Source organism: Sorex fumeus, unplaced genomic scaffold (assembly GCF_029834395.1).
Source record: "Sorex fumeus unplaced genomic scaffold, SorFum_2.1 ptg000021l, whole genome shotgun sequence".
Classification (NCBI taxonomy): domain Eukaryota; kingdom Metazoa; phylum Chordata; class Mammalia; order Eulipotyphla; family Soricidae; genus Sorex; species Sorex fumeus.
This window is the reverse complement of record NW_026606078.1, coordinates 6,535,001-6,556,093: the sequence shown is the minus strand read 5'-3', so window position 1 is coordinate 6,556,093 and position 21,093 is coordinate 6,535,001. Positions and strand designations below refer to the sequence as shown.

Sequence of the window (21,093 nt, the reverse complement as noted above, 5' to 3'; positions counted from 1 at the left end):
ACCTCCACCTCCATCTCAGGTGGCTTAGCTAAGAGACACCCGCCGCAGAGTTTGGGGCCACCAAGAAAGGGACAGAGACAAAGCAGGCGTTTCCCCCTGGAAGTCGAACATCTCCCATCCTCCGTTCCAAACTGGCGTAGAAACGGGGCCAGCCCTGCAGCCCCGTGCATGTGCGTGGTGTCGCCGAACCCCCGACAAAACCCCAGTCACAAAGAGGCCTCCAGATCCGTTTCCTGGGAGCAACGCACTGCCCAGGAAGGGGGCGCGGCGGCGACCGTGGCCTCCCGCGGGCGAAAGACGCTCCGCTCCACCCGCCGGGAGCCTCCTTGTTTTGGAGGCCCGCGTGGTCCCGCCCTATTGGCCGCCGCCGAGCCCGAGGCCCCGAGGAGGCGGGGCGGCGTCCCCAGTTGTTGTTCCCGGGTTTGCCCGGCCGCCGGCCCCGCCTTCCCGCACGAGGCGTCCGGGAGGCCGCGGGAAGACTACAACTCCCACAAGGCCGCGCGCGCGGAGGGGGCGGGGGCGTGGCCAGGCGCCGTGGAAGCCGGGGGGGCGGGGCCGCCGGAGGGATGAAGTGGGGGCGCTGGGTTCTCCAGCCTCACCGGTAGCGCCCGAGCGCCGCCGGGAGAGCGTAGCCAGCCAGCGTGGGGCCGGTTTGCAGACAGACCTCTGACCCTGGAGTCTCTGGGCCGCTGGGAGCCGTCCGCGTGGGTCGTCGCCCGGGCCGCCCGCCGTTCCCCGGCCCTGAGGGGCCCGGCCGGCCGCGGTGGGAGAAGAGGTCAGCATGAGCCGGGGGGTCCGGCGGGCCGGCGCAGGGCAGGGGGCGGCGGTCGCCGTGCAGCTGCTGGTCACCCTGAGCTTCCTCCCGAGCGTCGTCGAGGTCCAGGTAAGCCCTTAGCTAGAGCTGGCGGGGCGGGTACCCCCCCCCCCCATCCCCATCCCCTCACCACCACCACTACCACCACTCATCCCCCCTCCCAGCCCCAACCCCGCGATCGAACGCCCGCGGCAGCCGCGAACGGGCCGCGGTCGGGCGCTGAGGAGGTTTGTAGCGAGCCGGGAGGACTCGGTGGGGGGCTCCTGCCCTGACGGTTTCGTCCGGGAAAGGTCCTGCGAGCCACTCGCGGGGCGCGGGGAAGCGACGCTCGGGGAGGGCGGGTAGACCCGGGCAGTCCAAAGAAGAAGATGCTGCGGGTCCCCAGAGGTGCTTGTTTTTTGCTTTCTGTTTTCTTCCCCCTCTTTTCTGCTGCTGGAAGGAGCGTGGCAGAGTAGGGGCTGGCATGCAACCCCCCACCCCCACACCCCACATCCGCGCCGCTCGGTTGGAAGGAGCGCGCCGGCCGGGGAACGGGAACTGCGGGCCGGGTGCGGAGGGGACCGAGCCCGCGGCCGCCTGGCAGCCGCCGCCGAGGCCGAAGGGGGTCCGCGACGGACGGGGCTGAACTTCCCTTCAACTTTCGGGCTCAGGAGTGTCCCGCCGCGGTCCCCCAGGCTCCAGCCTCTGCACCCCCCCTCTACCCCCTCCCCCCACAAGACGGCGGCACCGCCCCGGGGGAGCCCCGGGAGCAGACGGGCGCGGAGCTGTAGCTGGTGCCCAGGGTCGGTCCCGAGCAGGGTCAATGACAGCCGCGTCCTCCCATGGGCTGGACATCGAGGGAGTCAACTGGCCTGAACCTTTCGCCTTCCTGTTTGCTGCCTTCCTTCCAGGCTCAGTAGAGCTGGAGGAGACCGCTGCCAGGTGGTGGGTGCCAGGGCTGATCTGCACCTGCTGAGAAGTGGCAGAGTTGGGCAGCGTGGCGGTGGGGGGAGGGGGGTCCCCAGGTGGACTGATAATGAGGGGAGCTGTCATCTGAGGCAGTTAATGCACGGAACTCGGGCAAATGGAAGGTCATGGAGATGATAGCTGGGCAAACATGTTTTTGTTAATTGGTTTTTTTTTTTTTTACTTTGTTCACTCCTCTCCCCTGACACTAGGCACTAAATCTCAAAACGCCTGAATATGCCATTTGTGCCCATGGGTGGATAGATTTTAAGTCAGTGTTGAACCGAAAAATTAAAGAGCAAGCTTTTTGTTTTGGGATTAGGGATTTGTTTTAACAAATGCAGAATCTCAGGCGGGGAGGCGATTGAAGGGCTGGGGTGTATCCCCAGCACTGTGTGCCCCCAACTTCGCAGGGAGTAGTTCCCAGCACCCTACCTGGAGCATCACCACCTCCCCACCTGCCACCACTCCAAGAACAGTGGAGTGTGGCTCAAAAAAAAAAAAAATCACGCAGATTCTTTAGTCCCTTCTCTCTTTTCAGATTATGTGAATTCAGATTACAGAATCCACATTTTGTTTTTATTTGTTTGTTTATTTTATAATTTGTTCTTTGAGCCACAATGGGCTTTTACTCCTGACATAAGGGACTGTATGGGGTACTGGGGATCGACCATCAACCCCAAGGCAAGCACCCTAGCACTTTACAATCTCTCTTGTTCACCCACGCCCCACCCAATCAACATTTTAAACATTGTAAGTAAATGTAATATTGTTATTATACTTGGAAAATGACTTTTGGAACCCCACTTCTTATATAATGTAAACCTGGGCCTGTCTACTGGTGGCAAACTTTCTGAATTGTCTTTGCAGAGTTATTTTCTAGTCACTGGTTGTGTGTGTGTGTGTGTGTGTGTGTGTGTGTGTGTGTGTGTTTGCATTTAGAGTTTTGAAACTGAGATTTTTCTTATTTTCTTTTTATTTTGAGCAACAGATTGAGTACTTTGTCACCAGTCTGCACTGCAGCACTGTCCTCCCATTGTTCATCGATTTGCTCGGGCACCAGTAACTAGAAATGTTATTTGCATTAATGTCTTATTGCTCCTGTACTTAAATTTTTATTCTGTCCAGGTGAATGAAATTTTGATGAATATGTATAATTCAACGGTTGGATATTTGTACTTAGTCATAAATTGCATTATGCCAAATTTCAAAAGTGAATGTGCTTGATTCTTGGTTCCAGTGGTACTTTACAATATTGTATTTGATCATTTTATTTAATTATTTTTTTGGTATTTGCTCATTTTAGTACTTTTATCTGTAATATGCTTAAACATGCACGATCTTATTGTTATTTGATATGTCTCTCAAAAGTGAGACTGCTGGGGCAACTGAAGTTCAAAGAGCTTCCATGACTGATATCACGGCTTGTTAAGTGAACAAAGTGAGACTGGCACCCTATCAAACTCCATTGTTTTGATAGTGACGTCTTTGTTTGTTTGCTTTGTAGTGTAAAAATAAAGCAGAGGGAGATTCAGAAAATTTAAAATTTCTCCTTTAACTATATTGCAAGAAAAACAGTAAAGCATGAAGGAAAGAATTATGCTTTTTTGAAACCAATCTCTCTTCACAATTAACTGTCAAGATATTTGGCTATTTTGGAATAAAAGCATAAACATTTTTATTTTTAAGCACAATGTAAAATGATAGGCTTCTGTATATCTAATGTCCTATTATAAATTACATGTAAATGTGCTTTGTGATATGGCAAAGCATAAGAAGTAAAGAACATAAGCATATGAAGTAAAGAACTATCTAAAAAGTGGGGCTGGAGCGATAGCACAGCAGGTAGGGCGTTTGCCTTGCACGCGGCCAACCTGGGTTTGATTCCCAGCATCCCGTATGGTCTCCTGAGCACGACCAGGAGTAATTCCTGAGTGCAGAGCCAGGAGTAACCTGTGGGCATTGCCGGGTGTGACCCAAAAAGGAAAAAAAAAACTATCTACAAGAGTTACAATTATTAACTCTTGTGTAAAAATTGTGTAAAAAAAATTTACATGTATATTTTTAAAAAAATCTTTCTAGGGGCCAGAGCATTAGTGCAGCAGGTAGGGAATTTGCCTTGCACGCGGCTGACCTGGGTTCAAATGCAGTGGCATGAACAAGAAATAAAGCCTATCTTCCCAAGGAGAGGAAAGTAAAAGGAGATCCTACTGTAACACTTGCACCCGAGAAAGTTACATCCTCAGTAGAATGAGTGAATGAGCAATGAATCCCTGCCTTGGTCAAAAGGGGAAAGCGAGGGGCTGGAGAGGTAGCACAGCGGGTAGGGCGTTTGCCTTGCATGCGGCTGACCTGGTTTCAATTCCTGGCATCCCATATGGTCTCCCCCAAGCACCGCCAGGAGTGATTCCTGAGTGTAGAGCCAGGAGTAATCCCTGAGTATTGCTGGTTGTGACCCAAAAAGCAAAAAAAAAAAAAAAAAAAAAATTTAAAAAAAACTTTCTAAATGCATTTCTGAGCCTCTGCTCTGGGAGGAAGGGAAGGAGAGAAGGAGGGAGGGAGAGAGGAAGAGAGAGAGAGAGAGAGATTTTAAAACTGAAGCAGTGTTGTTCAGAACCATTACCCTAATGATTCCCCCAAATCCTTAAGATCTTGGGGTCAGAGGGAGAGAGAGATAGCATAGCAAGTTATAAGGCACTTGCCTTGCACATGGTCAATCCGAGTTCAATCCCTGGCATTTCATATGGTTCCCCATCCAGCCAGGAGTGATCCCTGAGTGCAGAGTCAGGAATAATCCCTGAATACTGTCAGGTGTGGCCCCCAAACAAAACAAAAAATACAGAGAAAAGCAAACCCTGAAGATCTTGAGCTTCTGCTTTAATATCTAAATGCAGTGGCATGAACAAGAAATAAAGCCTATCTTCCCAAGGAGAGGAAAGTAAAAGGAGATCCTACCATAACACTTGCACCCGAGAAAGTTACATCCTCAGTAGAATGAGTGAATGAGCAATGAATCCCCCCCTTGGTCAAAAGGGGAAAGCGAGGGACTGGAGAGGTAGCACAGCGGGTAGGGCGTTTGCCTTGCATGCGGCTGACCTGGGTTCAATTCCCGGCATCCCATATGGTCCCCTGAGCACCGCCAGGAGTAACTCCTGAGTAACCCCTGTGCATCGCCAGGTGTGACCCAAAAAGCAAAAAAAAAAAAAGGTGGGGAGGAAGCGAGAGCTAGAGGAGAGGAAAAAGATGCCCTTGAGAATTTGTAGTCATAAGCCAACTTCTATACAGGTTTGCAGACTACATCCTACGTGCTAAGAAGAATATGCAGTTAACCTCCCCAAACCCCAAGCTCTGTGAATCAGATTAGACATTAAAGGCTAGGGGCTGGAGAGAGAATACAGGGTTTAGTGTACATTGCAGGGTATAACCTTGGAGGTCCTCCCAAACTCCTGTACTTGCCCATTCAAGAGCATTACTTGAACAAGTTTTTCTTTTCTCTTCTGAATTAATTTTTCCTACTCAATTTTCAATATAATATAGCTATCATTGCATGTACTTAAAACATGCTGCTCATAATATAACGATAACTATATTTTATTGAAAAAATCCTGCGACTTTCAGATTCTCTACAGGCCCACCTGTCTCTTCTGGTTTTGCTCCCATTTTCTGTTCCTCATAAGAGAAAAACTCACACGATGATGTTTGGGAGTTAATTTGGCAGTTCGAACAAGGGAGCACAGCTACCCATATGCCCTCCACAGAACAGCAGCCTTTAATGAGAAAAGGCTACCCCCCTCCATCACGGGCACAACTGCAAGGAGGGGCACATGAATGGTGAGGAAGGAATAGGACACCCATCTCGCCAGTCAGTTCAGATGAAAGAACCATGGTGATCAGTGGGGTGACAGATATTGTTAGATAACCTTCACATCCTCAAGGGCTTTTTTTTTTTTTAATTGAATTGTCGTGAGATACAGTTACAAAGCTTTCATGATCGGGTTTCAGTCATAGTGTTCCAGCGCCCATCCCGGCACCAGTGCAGTACATTTCCCACCACCAATATCTCCCCTATTCTCCCCTATTCCTCCTGCCACCTCTATGGCAGGCACTCTCTCTCTCTCTCTCTCTCTCTCTCTCTCTCTTCCTGTCTCTCTCTCTCTTCCCTCCGTCTCTCCCTCTTCTTCCCTCCCATTTTGGGCATTATGGTTTGCAATGCAGATACTGAGAGACCATCACGTTTGGTCTGTTTGGTCCTTTACCCACATTCAACACACATCCCCTATCCAGAGCGATCCCTTCCAACTATCTTTGTCATAATGGTCCCTTCTCTACCCCAGCTGCCCTCTCCCCCAGCCCTTGAGCAGCCTTCCAACAGTTAACCAATCCTCCTGCCCCCCTGGGGTTTCTTTAACCCTCTTTTTTTCATCCTCTCTTCTGTGCATTTTGCCCTTACCACTCCTCCAAAACTGCTTTAGTCAGGGTCACTATTAGCTGTGGGTTTTTTTGTTTTTTGTTTTTATGTCTTGCAAAAGAGTCAGTATTTTTGCTGTGTGTCGTCTGCTCTAGATTGCAAATGATTTGACCCTCAGGATTCAAATCAATACTCTTAACTCCTTGTTTTTGTTATCGAATTTGACCCCTTTGCTTTAAATAACACTTATGTAATTGACTCTTTATATCTTTATACTATAATTCTCAATTCTACATCTGGTCAACCTTTTTCACATCCCCAAATGGATGGTTAATAACTAACGGTGTGTAATCAGGAACACCATTTTTTGTGTATTCTTTCAAATCTGCTATTTTCACTATATTCCTCCCCTTAAGTAGATGATTCAGCCAAGCTGACCTACCTGTGATATGGTAAATATGTTTGTCTGGAGGCTTTATAATAGCAGATTCCTCTGTCTAGCACACTTTTCTCAGGTATTCATGTGGGTGACTTGTCTACTTAGGTTTCTGCTAAGGTGTCACCTTGTCTCATTTGTCCACTTATCCATAAATAGTTGTCTTCCTTGACTTCATTATCAAGAGAAGCCCTCTGACTTTATTTTGCACTCCTTATTTCTTTTACCTTCTGCTTAAAAATTTCCATTGGCTTTGTATTTACTGTGCTAGACTACAAAAATATACCTGGTCTTTGTTCTCTATTCCTGGAAGAGCCTCTAACACACTTGGAATTCCCTAGGAATAGCAGTGTTATTACTTCTGTTACTCATCCAGAGCTCCTTCTCATCCAGAACTCCTTTCAATCACATCTGTGTTTGTGCTGAGGTGACTTATGTGTGAACCCTTAAATAGCTTCAGAATAGACTGGTCACCTGAAAGACCAAGTGATTAGAGGATTGGAACTTTCAGCCCTACCCACTACCTCAAAATCCAGAGAGATAAATTGTAACTTGATCTCAGAAAGCTCTTAAAATTAAACCTAATGAGCTTGCAAGTTGATGGACCGGGGCTTTCTAGTTGGATAACTCAAGGAGAGCTCTTTGTTCCTTCTTATACCTTGCCCTATGCATCTCCTTATTCATTTATTTAGTTACTTCACTGACTTCATTTATCTGTAGATAAATGTTTTCTTGAGTTCTAGAAACCATTTTAGCAGTTGTTGAACCTGAGAAGCTCCCCCACCACCTGAAACACACACACACACACACACACACACACACACACACCCCTACCTCATTTATAGTAAAGTAAGTAAAGGCCCTCCCGTTGATCGTCGATTTGCTCGAGCGGGCCCAGTAACATCTCCATTGGAGACTTTTGTTGTTACTGTGTCTGGCATATCGAATACTCTCGGTGGCTTGCCGGGCTCTCCGAGAGGGGCAGAGGAATCGAACTCGGGTCGGCCATGTTGGCCACTTGTAAGGCGAACGCCCTACCCGCTGTGCTATCGCTCCAGCCCACCTCATTTATAACCAGCTGAAATATTAGTGACTTGGGATTGACTTTTAAAGTGGAGGCACATCTGTATCACTGAGTCCTTAACCTGTGGGGTCTACTCTAATTCTAGATAGTGTCAAAATGGAAATGTTTTTGGTTTGATTTGGGGTCATACTTGGTGATATTCAGGGCTTACTCCTGGCTCTGTGCTCAGGGACCATTTTTGGTAGGAGTTGGGACAGTGTATGGGGTGTTGGGGATCAAATCCAGATTGGTCACATGCAAGATAGAGTATCTCTTCAAGATATTTTTTGGGTTAATTTTGGATTTTGGTTTTTTTTTTTTTTTTGGTTGGGGAGCCAGATTTGGATTACTTAGGGATTGCTCCTAGCTCTCCACTAAGGGATCACTGCTTGCCGGGTCCATATAGAGTATACTAGGGATCAAACCCGGGTCAGCTGCATGTAAGGCAAATGCCCTACCCATCGTATTGTCTCTCAAACCCCCATCAGAATGGAACTGGGCATCTACGTGGTATCAGAGAGTTGGAGACTTGTTGATATGAGGAAACACTGAAATCAGTAAAAGCCAAAATATGTATAATGGTCTCACTTCTCTTTTTAACCTCTGACATGGTCAACCTTACTGTACGTAGAAAATCCTGGGCAAGTTTATTGCCTACAGCCCTTCCTACTTAGTGTTCAATGCTTGGAATATGTCCTTTCCTCCACCTGCCGGGATTTTTGTGAAATTTTCTGTAACTATAATTTTTAACTATTTCTTTATTTTGGGAAGGGTCTCCCAAACAATGCTGGCAGGTGCATGGCTCTTTCCCAGAGATTCTTGGCCAACCACAGTAGTAGTTGTGAGGGCTTGTGATGGTGTTACTGGTCAGCATCAAGTTACTGAGGTTGCAGGAGCAACCTCACCAGTGTACAGTGGCTTCCAGGTTCACACCACAGTGTTCAGGGGACCATGTGGTGCTGGGATAGACTGAACTAGGCCACATGCAAAGTATGCATCACAACCCTTGTAGAGAGGTGCTTCAACTGTTACTTTTGAAATGGTAGATGCCTAAATTCTGTGATACGGTTCTTCTAGTTTATATGCTAGACTTTCAATACAAAATGTTCAGTGATCAGTAACTGGAGCAATAGAACATGAAGTGGGGCATTTACCTTGCAGGTAGCTGACCAGGATTCAGTTCCTCGCACCTTATATCCTACCCTGAGCCTCGCCAGAAGTGATCCCTGAGCACAGAGACAAGAGAAAGCCCTGGTGTGATATAAAAACAAAAAAAAACAAACAAAATTATTTTTCAATGACCAAATAATGAATGGAACATAAATGCAAATTATTCAGCATGAAACCTAGAAATAGTATGTAATAATAAATATGGAAGAGAGAGTAAGATGATCTATTGTTTCTGATTGGAATTTAAGAAAATAGAATGGAGAGAAAGTAATAACTACTTAATGAAATGGAAAAGAACAAAAGGCTTGAAATTTTAATCAGTTACTGGGCCCGCTCGAGCAAATCGGTGATCAACGGGAGGGCCTTTACCTTTTTACCTTTATAGTTGTATTTAAGAATGTCTTACAAAACACTAGAATGTTTACCTATTACAAGAAAACATCATGCTTGCTAGATTGATTAAATCATAAATTAATGACTTAATAACTCCCATTTATAGCTAATAGGATTGTAAATGGGTACAGTTTTTGAAATAGACTTGTCATTATCTAGTTAATTGAATTTGTATGTATAGTAAGTTCACTCCTAAGCATATACCTTAGACAAAATATACCCTATTGTATTTTAGTTAAATCTGGAAACAACCTGATTATGGAGTTGCATTAGTTTCTTACAACTATAACGAACTACTATAAACTGAGTTGAGCTTTAAAAGAAAAGCACATGCAAACAAATTTATTACAGTTTTTAAGGTTGAAAATGAGTCCTATAGGATCATGGGTCCTGTGGGATTAGAAGAAAGGTGTTGGAAAAACTTCATTCCATTTTGTTCTTCTTGTTTTTGTTTTGAGGTGACATTCTTTATTGAGAAATAATTGATACAGTTTTAGGTTTGTAATGTAGAATTTGATGTTTGCATATATTGCAAAATGATCATAACAATAAGTCTAGGTGAGAGCCACTCACTTATATCATTTTTCTTAAGACTTTAGCATAGGATTATTTGTTGGTTTTTTTTCAAGTGCCTTGAGATTGTTGTGGTTCTTTTTTTGTGGCCTCTTCCTTAATCTTCAAAGCCAGCGTTGTTGCTCCGACTATGACAGCCCTCTCTCTGGGTCCATCTGAGTAATCAAGTATCATCTTGCCATTTCAAGACCCTTATTCACATATACAGGGTGGGTTTTTTTTTTTTTTTGCTAAGTAAAGTAACATTCACAGGTTTCAGGAATTAGGGTACGGCCATCTTTGGGTGGGGAGTAATAATTCTACCTGCCATTGAATTACCAATAGAAAAATTCAGTTGTAATATCCTCTTATAATGTAACATAGCAGGGAAAATGAGTGAGACACTCTGAAACTTATTATTTTGGATAGATGTCATAATCAAATTGTTAACAAAAGAAACACACAACAGAAGAATTTGCAAAGATTCTATTAAGTTAAAAACTTAGTGAAGCCTGTAAGTATATTGTTAGGGACATGTCATGTGATTAAATTATTTTAAAAAGTAGAAACAGTTATCAAACATAAGGTTAATTATCTCCAGGGTAGGGAGAGAAATGTAATTAAATGCTTAAAAATACTTAAAAATAATTTCATTTTTATATTTCAAATGCTTTATGATTGGGGCTGAAGAGATAGCTTAGTGAGCTCCAGCACAGTCTTTGTGTGTAGAACACCTAGGATTGTCCTCAGCTCACCATGAACTCGCAAGCTCTTCCAGGATTCACCTCCAAGCACTAACTCAGGAGTAATCCTCGAGCATTACATGTTGTGACTCTAGAACCAGAATACTCATTTTGGGAGGTAGAGGGTTAAACATTGTTTTTTGTCATACTAGAAGTAATCTTTAAGAGCTAGAAATATGTACATGGTATATTTAATGAGCCCCGCCCATGTCACAGTTCAAGTATTTCTAATATATATAATGATTTGCTTAGTAAAAGACAGTAATTCAAGATAAAAAAGGATAGTCAATGGATCAAGCTTTTTAACCATTTTTTTGCAAGTTTGTGTGTGTGTGTGTGTGTGTGTGTGTGTGTGTGTGTGTTTGCTCTTTTATTTTCCCCTCTTTAGGAATTTAGAGTTTGAAATTTTGTAATAAGCTAGAGAAATATAATAAAGTTTTATAGTGACGAGATTATCATTTAATCTTGGTAAGATTGAGTTTTCTTTGTAAGTAGAATCACAAAGGCAGAATTCTTGATAATGATTTCCTTGTTATTTATCTCAAGTTAATATAGCTTAAGCTGTCTGTGTTGTTCAGATTTTGTGAACACTTTGTATTCCTGTGGGGAAAGTATGAGAAGGAAAAAACTGGGAAGGACTGATTTTCATTTTGGATCATTCTTTGCATATGTTTTCCCTAGGGATCACATGAATAATCAGGCTGAGTTCCATTTTAAATTTGTTTTGTTTGGGGGCCATATTTGGTGGTATTCAGAGGTCACTTCTGGCAGAACTTGGGTTGGAGGTCACTTCTGGCAGAATTTGGGGGTCCATTTCAGGTCCATTCAGGTCTGTTCAGGTATCACTTTTGAAGGGGCTCGAGGGATCATATGGGGCCCAGGGATCAAGCTGTGTCAGCAGCGTGTACACAAGCCAAGTGCCTTACCCACTGTACTCTCTCTCCAACGCCTCATTTTAATTTTTAAATTTAATTTTTCATTGAATTAACTGTTTTCATACTGTTGTAAAAATTAATAGCAAGAAATGTCATATATCATATATCCAGTTTCTCACAATGGTGTCATTTTGAAAAAATATAGTCAATATTAGAACCAGGACATTGATATTAAACAGTTTATTTATACACAACCCTCTTTATTTTTTGTGTATTTATGTATATTCTAAACTTTTTTTTAATGCCTGAGATTTTGAACCTCATGAATGCAAAACATGTACTCCTCCAACTTTCTATACTTTTATCACATGCATGTGTCCAACACCGTATGCAAGATTTCATCCCTGGAAGCCTATATCCAAGCCCATTAGGGGTGATATCTGAGCACAGAACCAGGAGAAATTCCTGAGTATAGGCTGGGTGTGGACCCCAAAAACAAAACAAAAAATAATTTTTTTAAAAAGGAGAACATGTATTTTATTTATAAATATTTTATTTATTTATTTTTCTGCTTTTGCGCCACATCCAGTGATGCTCAGGGGTTATTCTTGGCTCTGCATTCAGGATTTACTCCTGGTGATGCTTGGGGGACCTTATGGGATGCTGGGGATTGAACCCAGGTTGGCCACGTGCAAGGCAAATTCCCTACCAACTATACTATCTCTCTGGCCCCCTGAGAACATGTACTTTAAAGTGTGATTAAAGTAGGGATTAAGTTTAATTTCTAGTTTAGAAAATGTGTTTTTTTAACTTGTTATCTTAATTCCTTACACTTAATCACTTAATCACTTAATTTCCCGTTAGTCGTCGATTTGCTCGAGCGGGCGCCAGTAACGTCTCCATTTGTCCCTGTCGCGTGCTAGTGTAGCCCAATGGCATCTCTTCGCTCCGGGAACATGGAGGGCCTCAAACCGATCGTTCATGATCTTGACAAAGAAGTCTGACCATCTGGTAGGTGAGCGGCCACGCGGTCTCTTGACATCCCGTGGAATCCAATCAGTAACAGCTCTAGTCCAACGGTCGTCTTTAAATCTCATTATGTGACCAGCCCATCTGATTTTCGACACCTTGGCATATGAGAGAGCGTCCCTGATCCTTGATCGTCGACGGATGTCAGAACTCCGGATTCGTTCTCTCATTTGAGTGAAACGTGATATTCCAAGCATAGCTCTTTCTATTCTTCTTTGGGAGACCTGAATGGCGTTCTCATCTTGTTTGCGTAGGGCCCAGGTCTCTGAGGCATATGTTAATGCAGGAAGAACAGTGGAATCAAAGAGATGTGCCCAGAGCCGGAGGTTCTTCGTCCTCTTAGCTATTTCTTCTACGTTCTTGAAGGCGTTCCAAGCCGCTCTCTTCCTCCTGCGCAGCTCGGGTGCCAGGTCATTTGTCATGTTGACCTCTCGACCTAGGTACACATAGCTGTTGCATTCGGAGATGGTCGTTCCATTGAGAGCGAATGGGGCGTCAGGAACAAGGCTGTTTCTCATAAACATTGTCTTCGTAAGATTCAGCTGTAGTCCTACCTTTCCACACTCACGGTCAAAGTCGGCCAGCATTTGTGCCGCTTGGCTGATGTTTGGTGTTATTAAAACAATGTCATCAGCAAAGCGGAGGTGGTGTAGTTGCCGACCATCTATCTTCACTCCCATTCCTTCCCATTCCAGTCGTCGCATGATGTTCTCGAGGGTGGCACTGAAGAGTTTCGGTGAAATGGTATCACCCTGCCGCACCCCTCTCTTGACATCAATGATCACTTCTTTGTTCCTTACACATAAAACAATATAATAGCTATTTCTTAGGATATTTAAAAAATAAGTCAGAATATGCAAGTCATTCTTGTAACACCGTGCATTTCATATAAGTATTTTGTAAATGGCGGTCTCAAAGAAAAATAGAGTCACTATAATAGTATTATGATATAAAGTATAAATCTTGTGACATTTAAGGTAGTCTTGGAAGAAATTGCTCAAGAATTTCATTGACTACCCAGATTTTATATTTATCTCCCAGACAAGGGAGGTACATTCTATAGCTTTCTTTTTTCAGAATGATATATGACATAGCTAATGCTATTTTTATTTAATTGACAGTAATAAAAAGTGACTAGTGTTATATAGTCTTTTTGGTACCCTTTCCTTTTGTCTTTTCTGCTGTTACCCAGATGTGTACATATATGGTTATGGCTATAATGCACATTTTGCTGTAGTACTTGCCAAGGGTCTTACACCTGATGGCAGTGCTCACATCCGTTAGTGTAGTATTCACACACACTTGATTGTGGTGTGCTGAGATCACACTTTTTATGGCATTGGGGATCCCAACAGCAGAGCATCGGGAATTGAGCAGTCTCAGTGGCCTCATGATTCCAAGGGAGTCACACTCTCACTGGAGCTGTCCCTGGGCTCTATGTTATGAATCTAAATCGAAAAATACTAGCTCACTTGAATGACCAAGTTATCTTTTTCTGTAATAGCTAAGATTTGTTATGGTTGAAACATTCATTTGCATATTTAAAATAATTTCAAATAATTTTAAATCCTTCTTTATTTTAGGTAACGGGAGTCCTGGATGATTGCTTGTGTGATATTAATAGCATTGATAACTTCAACACTTTCAAAATCTTTCCCAAAATGAAAAAGTTGCAAGAGAGAGATTATTTTCGTTATTATAAGGTATGCTTATATGTTTTATTCCATTAATACCAAATATTTTTCCACAGATATCTATAGATGTTGACTTTTATGACCCTTTGAAAACCCATTTTGACTCAGCACCCTAACTATATATCTCTTCTCACTGAATGTATTAAGTACTGTAGTGAAAAACCTGTTAGTCCATTTGAACAGTATGAACCTGAGGCTTCTTCCTAAAAATGGTGAATTCCTCATCTTTCAGTGTGGACTTTGCGGTAGGCTCTTCCCTTTACAGAAATTGAAAATGCAAGGGACTTAATTTGTCAACCTCCTTTGTAATTCAGTTTCTGTCTTCTAGGCCAGTGTTTCTCAATCATTTTCAACTGTTTTCTTTTCTCGATTACTTTGACCTTTTTTTTCACTTCTCACTTCCCTCTGTGGTCCCCTAGCATCTTGCTGTGGTTCTTATTTAACCAGTAAGACTATTGTTTTTCAGCTATTGCTTGTCCACAGACTGCTGTTAGTCTGAAACTATAAGAAAATTAGATACACTCTTTCCCACTCCTTTCCCTGTATACCTTATTCAGTTTAGAACATCGTTATCCTAATAAAAATCCCCCCACCCTTTTTTTTTTTAGCTAAACAAGTTGTCACAGGTTAGAATCTCTGGGGTGCCAGCTTGGGCAGTGACTAATGTAGAAGAGGTTAATTAGGGAAATCTCTGGGAACCAACAATTTAGGAAAAGAAGGGAAAGGAAGGAAGTCAGGATTGGGCAAAAGGAGCTATAAATTGAAGCCTCACTGGGGAAGTGACCATGACCCAGAGGGGAATTCTTAAGATGTACAAACTTCCATAGCTGTTCTCTTGAGAGGGGGAGGGATCTTGACCTTTATATCCCTACATCAACCGTCCCTGCATCAAAGCCCTAATTGTGACGTTCGGCAAATTGGCTCTTTCCAGTTAGGGTTAATAAACCCTTGAGTCCCAAAGGGTGATGTGATCAGAGTCTGTCACAGCCCATTCCTGGCACTCAGGAATTGCTGAGAGGCACAGTTCTGAACATGTTCAAAAGTTTGAAGTGCCTGTGGATGTCTCTTAAAGATCTCAAGGAGGCAGCTAGATACACAGCGCAGGAACTCAAGGGAACTTCTGGTTTCCCCACATACCCAGCTGTTTTAAGTGTCTTTGTCTTTAGACATCCTAGTCTTTCTGCCTAAAAATGTTTCTCTAGGACAGGAGAGAGAGTACAGAAGGCAGAGCACTTGCCTTACTTGTGGTCAATCTGGCTTCGATCCCTGGCACCACCTATGGTCCCACAAGCTTGCCAGGAATGATCCCTGAGTGCAGAGCCAGGAGTAAGCCCTGGATACTCTGGGTATGGCTCAAAAACAAACAAACAAGGAACATCTTTCTCTTGGAAAGTTATGTCTCACCAAAAGAATGTATCTCTTGTCCCCATCACAGTAGGAGCTGTGCACTCTCCTTGTGCTGTTCATCTATTTTGCCTTGTCTTCTATAATGTAGTTATTTGCTCACTTCATTTAACATACTTAGGTGTCTAATATGGGCTGGAGTGATAGCACACAGCGGGTAGGGCGTTTGCCTTGCACATGGCCGACCCGGATTTGATTCCTCCACCCCTCCTGGAGAGCCTGGCAAGCTACCCATGACGTATTTGATATGCCAAAAACAGTAACAACAAGTCTCACAATGGAGGCGTTACTGGTTCCTGCTCGAGCAAATCGATGAACAACGGGAGGACAGTGCTACAGTGCAGTGCAGGTATCTAATATGTATTCTAGACATCTCTTTTATGCAGTAGGGGGAAGATAATATTGAAGTAATAACCTGATCCATATGTGGGGGATACAATAAGACTATAAGTAAGTTCTCTTCCGCGTTCAGGAAAAGAGTCTCTGCTGAAGTGGAACTTGAGGGAATCCAGAGTGAGGTGAACAGAGTGAGCGGTAAAAACATCTGTAGAAACACCAGGGCAGGCAAAGAGAACATCCACTGTAATAGGCAAGAGATCAAACGGTGGAGGGCTTTATGGAGCTGCTGAAAAGTAGTCTTCATGTATTTTAAAGGTAATAGTCGGGAGGGTGGAGTTATAGCCCAGCAGCCTGAGAGCCTGCAGGAGGCCTGGGCTCTGTCCCAGCACTGCACAGTCCTCGGAGGACCACTGGGTGTGGTGCATCCCATCACCTTCCACACAAAAAGATGGTGGGAAGCTACTGTTAGATTTTTTTTTAATATTTTATTTGTTTATTTATTTATTTTGTGTGAAACACCCTGAGGTACAGTTGTAGACTTTGCTGTTAGATTTTAAATGAGGGATTGATAGAATTTAAAATATGTTTTAAAGAGGCAATTATGTTGCTGTGTGAAGAAGAGGTAGTAGTAGAAGTAGGAAGACTTCAATTGTCTAGCCAAGAGATAAGTGGTAAGAAGGGGATAACTTGTTTGAAGGGGATAGGAAGGGGAGGAAATGAGCAGAATTTTGATTTTTTGTCTTAAGTAATTAATCTGGAAGTCCTATGGACTTACTACCTTCCAGTTATGTGAAGCATATGAAAATCAAACTTATTATTTTGTTTGTTATTTTGAGGGAGGTCTTGGGCTACATCTAGCAGTGCTCAGGGGCAGCTCTTGGCTCTTTCCTTAGGGGTGACTCTTGGGTGCTCAGAGGATTCTGTGGTGCCAGGAATCCACCTGGAGTTAATCATATCAAAGGAAAGAGCCTTAACCCTTGTACTTTTTCAGAAAATCAAGGGTTATTTTGAGAGGATGTTGGGGCCAAATCTAGCTGTTTTCATGACATACTTTTGGCTCTGTGCTCAGGAATCACTCTTGACAGTGCACAGGGGACCATATGCAGTGTTGGGGATCAAATTGGGGTCATCTACATGCAAGGCAAGCACCTAAATCCCCCTGTTCTGTCTGTCTGTCTGTCTGTCTGTCAGTCAGTCTCTACAAAAAGGAACATGTACTCCTATGAATACTACCAGGAGTAGTTCCCCTTAGCCCAAGCACCACTGGGTGTGACCCCAAAACAAAGCAAAAAAAAATACACATATATCCTGCATGATCTAGTCCTTGCTTCCTGCGTTTCTCTGCCCTCATTTCCTGCTTCCCTCTAAAAGTCAACTAAGGTGGTACTTTTCAGTGCTCACAACTGATCAAGCTTTTAACCTGTTCAAACTGAAGGCTTCCTCCAAATTTCTTTCTTTCTAAAAATATTCTCATTCATCCCAGTATACTACCTCCATTACTTTCTATCACAAAGTAGATTTTTCTTGCTGCACTAACTACAATTTGTAATGAAATAAACATGAATTTTGTGTCTCTAATTGTCGTATGTTGGATCAGGCAGGGCTTTCGAATTTTTGTGACCCCTTTTTCCCGTTGAGCTTCCATGTGATCAGTAGGTGCTCAGGAGCAGGGAAGTGCAGTGGTAGGGTGCCTGTCTTGCATGTGGCCAACCCAAGTCCTATCCCCACACTCCGTATTGGGACTTGAGCCTCACAGAAATTGTCTCTGAGCTCAGGAGTAATCCCTGAGCAATCCCAGGGGTGACCCAAAAAAACAAAAAACTTGGGCACTCAGTACACATTTATTATATAAACGGATGTGTGAGAGAACTGTGATTAGTGCAGTTAAAGTAGTTCTAAAGTACTTTCCAGGATCTTCAGATAAGCTGTGTAATTTTGATGACTTTATTCCTTTTTGAAGTATCAGAAGAGTAATAGCAGTCATTTATTTCTTAAAAAATAGTGTCTGAAATACTGCTGTAGATCTGAATTCTGTACTATCTATAATACACGTACGTATATCTGTATACATATATACATATATGCTGTAGAATATAAAAATACTTATTCTTATTCATAGCCATGTCATTGATGACACCATGGTATTTAACATTGCTGATGCTGGGCTGGCGAGAGTACAGCAGGTAAGGTGCTTGCGACATGTCTATGCTAAGATACACTTGCTAATGTTCATACTTTCTTTCTCTCAAGGTCAATCTGAAGCGACCATGTCCTTTCTGGGCAGAAGATGGTCATTGTTCAATAAAAGACTGTCATGTAGAGCCCTGTCCTGAGGTAAAATAAATTTTAAAAGGCAAACAATGGGGGAAATGGCTTTCTTTGGGCTTTTAGGTACCTGTAGACTCTTATGCTCCTGTTGGTAAAATTTGGACTTGTCATAAAATTCATTTGCTCTTAGTTTTTTTCAGTTATTGAAGATTTATTTCATATTTGCCGCCAAAATGGCTTTAAGAATACTTTTTTTAAAAAAAATTTTACTAGTGAAACACCATGAGGTACAGTTGTAGACTTACAAATTTTGTGCTTGGGTTTCAATTATACAATGACCAAGTACCCATCCCTCCACCAGTGCCCATTTTCCACCACCACAAGTCCCAGTATCCCCCCCCACCCCCATCCCTCCCCATCTCACCCTGCCTCTGTGGCAGGGCATTCCCTTTTGTTCTCTCTCTCCTTTTAGGTGTGTGGTTTGCAGAAGAGGCATTAAGTGGCAGTCATGTTTGGTCTATAGTCTACTTTCAGCATGCATCTCTCATCCTGGGAGGATCCTCCCAACACCCTTTATTTGGTGCTCCCTTCTGTATCTGAGCTGCCTTTTCCCCTAGCATGTGTGGCTGACCTCCAAGCCATGGAGCAAAATTCCTGGTACTAATCTCGGTCACTCTTGGGTGTTAGTCTCCTATTTTGTTACTTTATGTTCCCCAGATGAATGCAATCTTCTATGTCTATCCCTCTCTTTCTGACTCATTTCACTTACATGATACTTTCCATGTAGTACCACTTGTATGTAAATTTCATGACTGGCTTTGAAGATACTTTTAAAAACTCAAATTTTACTTACTTACCATGGCTTTATAGTACTGTAAAGTTTGGGGATGCAACTTCACACCTCTATATGTGTATGTCTTTCCACAGGCACTAGCAAAGCTTCCGCAAAGTTTCAGATTACTAAAATTACCTCTTTTACCTAATCCTTCTAACTCCTTTCCTTTTCACTTTGGCACCCACCACGGGTTTCACAGTGTAGGAATGAATTTTTCGTTGTGTTTTACCAGTTTGTTTGCTTTGATTGTTTATATTACGTATATTAAAGAAAGCATTCCGTATTTTTTTAACTACCTTTTTTTCCACTTGCTATAATCCTATGATATTTCTGAACTATTATTTGTTTGGGGGCCACATCCAGATATGCTTAGGAGTTACTTCTGACCCTGTGCTCAGGGGTCACTCCTGGAGTGCTCAGGGGACCTTATGGGGTGTTAGGGATCTAACCCAGGTCAGCCGTTTGCAGGCAGGCACCTTACTACTTTGGCCCTGTATTTAGGTTTGTTGGGGGTTTGTTTGTTTTAAGTGAATCACCGTGAGGAACAGTTATAAAACTTCCACAATTGGGTTTCAGTCACACAGTGTTCCGATACCCATCCCTCCAACAGTGTACATTTCTCACCACCAGTAGCCCCCATATCCCTTCTGTCCACCCCTCACCCCCAGCCTGCCAATATGGCAGACATTTTTCTTCTTCTCCTTCCTCTCTCCCCCACCCTCCCCTTTTGGGAATACAGATACTGAGAAACCATCATGTTTGGCCCTTTACCCATTTTCATCACACATCTCCCAGAGCAATCCCTTTCAGTCATCATTGTTATAATTCCCTTCTGTTTCCCAGTTGCCCTCTCCCCCTGCCCTTGCATCCAGGTTCCAACCGTGGACCATTTGTCCTGGCCCTTTTTTCTACTGCTCATACAATGTATTTTTTCCTTATATCCCACAAATGACTGCAGTCATTCTACGCCTGTCCTTCTGCTTTATCTCATACACCATGATACTCTCTATGTCCATCCATTTATGAGCGAATTTCATGACTTCATTTTTTCTAACAGCTGTATAGTATGCCATTGTGTAGATGTACCATAGTTCTTTAACCAGTCGTCTCTTCTTGGCACTTGGGTTGTTTCCAGATTCTGGCTGTAGTAAATAATGCTACAAAGAACATACAAGTGCAAATGTCATTTATTCTGTGTGTTTTTTGCACCCTGGGGGGAATAGTCCCAGAAATGGTATTACTGTGCCATAGGGAATCTTAATTTATAGTTTTTTAGGGAATACTCATTTTGTTTTCCAAAAAGTCTGGACCAGTCGGCATTCTCACCAACAATGAATGAGAGTCCCTTTCTCCCTACATCTGTGCCAGCACTGGTTGTTATAGTCTTTTTGATATTTGCCAGTTTCTGTGGTGTAAGGTGATATCTCATTGTTGTTTTGATTTGTATCTTCCTGATGATTAGTGATGTAGAGCATTTTTCATGGGCCTTTTGGATTCAGTCTGATATTGAGGTCTGTAATCTATTTTGATCCTCTGTCTTGAGTTCTTTTTTTTTTTTTTGGCATATACCGGTCCAGTTTTCCTAACACCGCTTGTTGAAGAGGCTTTCCTTGCTCCAATTCACATTTGTTGCTCCTTTGTCAAAGATTAAGTGATCGTATATTCAAATGTTTGTGTCAGTATATTCAACTCTATCCCATTGGTCTGCAGATCAGTCTATGTTCCCGTACCGTACTGTTTTAACTGCTTTCTAGAAGAGTTTGAGGTTGGGGAAGATGATACCACCCATCTTTTCCATAAGTATTGATTTAGCTATTCACAGGGATTTATTTTTCCATATAAATTTCAGGAGTGTCTTGTCTATTTCTTTGAAAATGTCATGGATATCCTTGTAGGGACTGCATTGAATCTTTATAATGCTTTGTGGGGGAAGTATTGCCATTTTGACGATGTTAATCCTTCTGATCCATGAGCAGGGGGTGTGTCTCCTTTTCCCTGTGTCCTCTTTTATTTCCTGAAGTAGTGATTTGTAGTTTTCTTTGGACAGGCCCTTCACCTCTTTAGATAAGCTGATTCCAAGGTACTTGATTTTCTGTGGCACAATTGTGAAAAGGATTTTATTTTT

General features: G+C 43.1%; 1 protein-coding gene across 1 annotated transcript in view; it reads left to right on the top strand.

Annotated features, from left to right (window-relative positions):
• The first annotated feature begins 612 nt into the window (after positions 1 to 612).
• Positions 613 to 21,093, top strand: part of ERO1B (endoplasmic reticulum oxidoreductase 1 beta) — a 59,962-nt gene continuing 39,481 nt past the window's right edge. Inside the window, exons 1-3 of the mRNA XM_056113574.1 lie at positions 613 to 883; positions 14,012 to 14,131; positions 18,116 to 18,199. Coding sequence (XP_055969549.1) covers positions 782 to 883; positions 14,012 to 14,131; positions 18,116 to 18,199 — 306 coding nt within the window. The 5' untranslated portion in view covers positions 613 to 781. The remainder of the gene's footprint in view (positions 884 to 14,011; positions 14,132 to 18,115; positions 18,200 to 21,093) is intronic.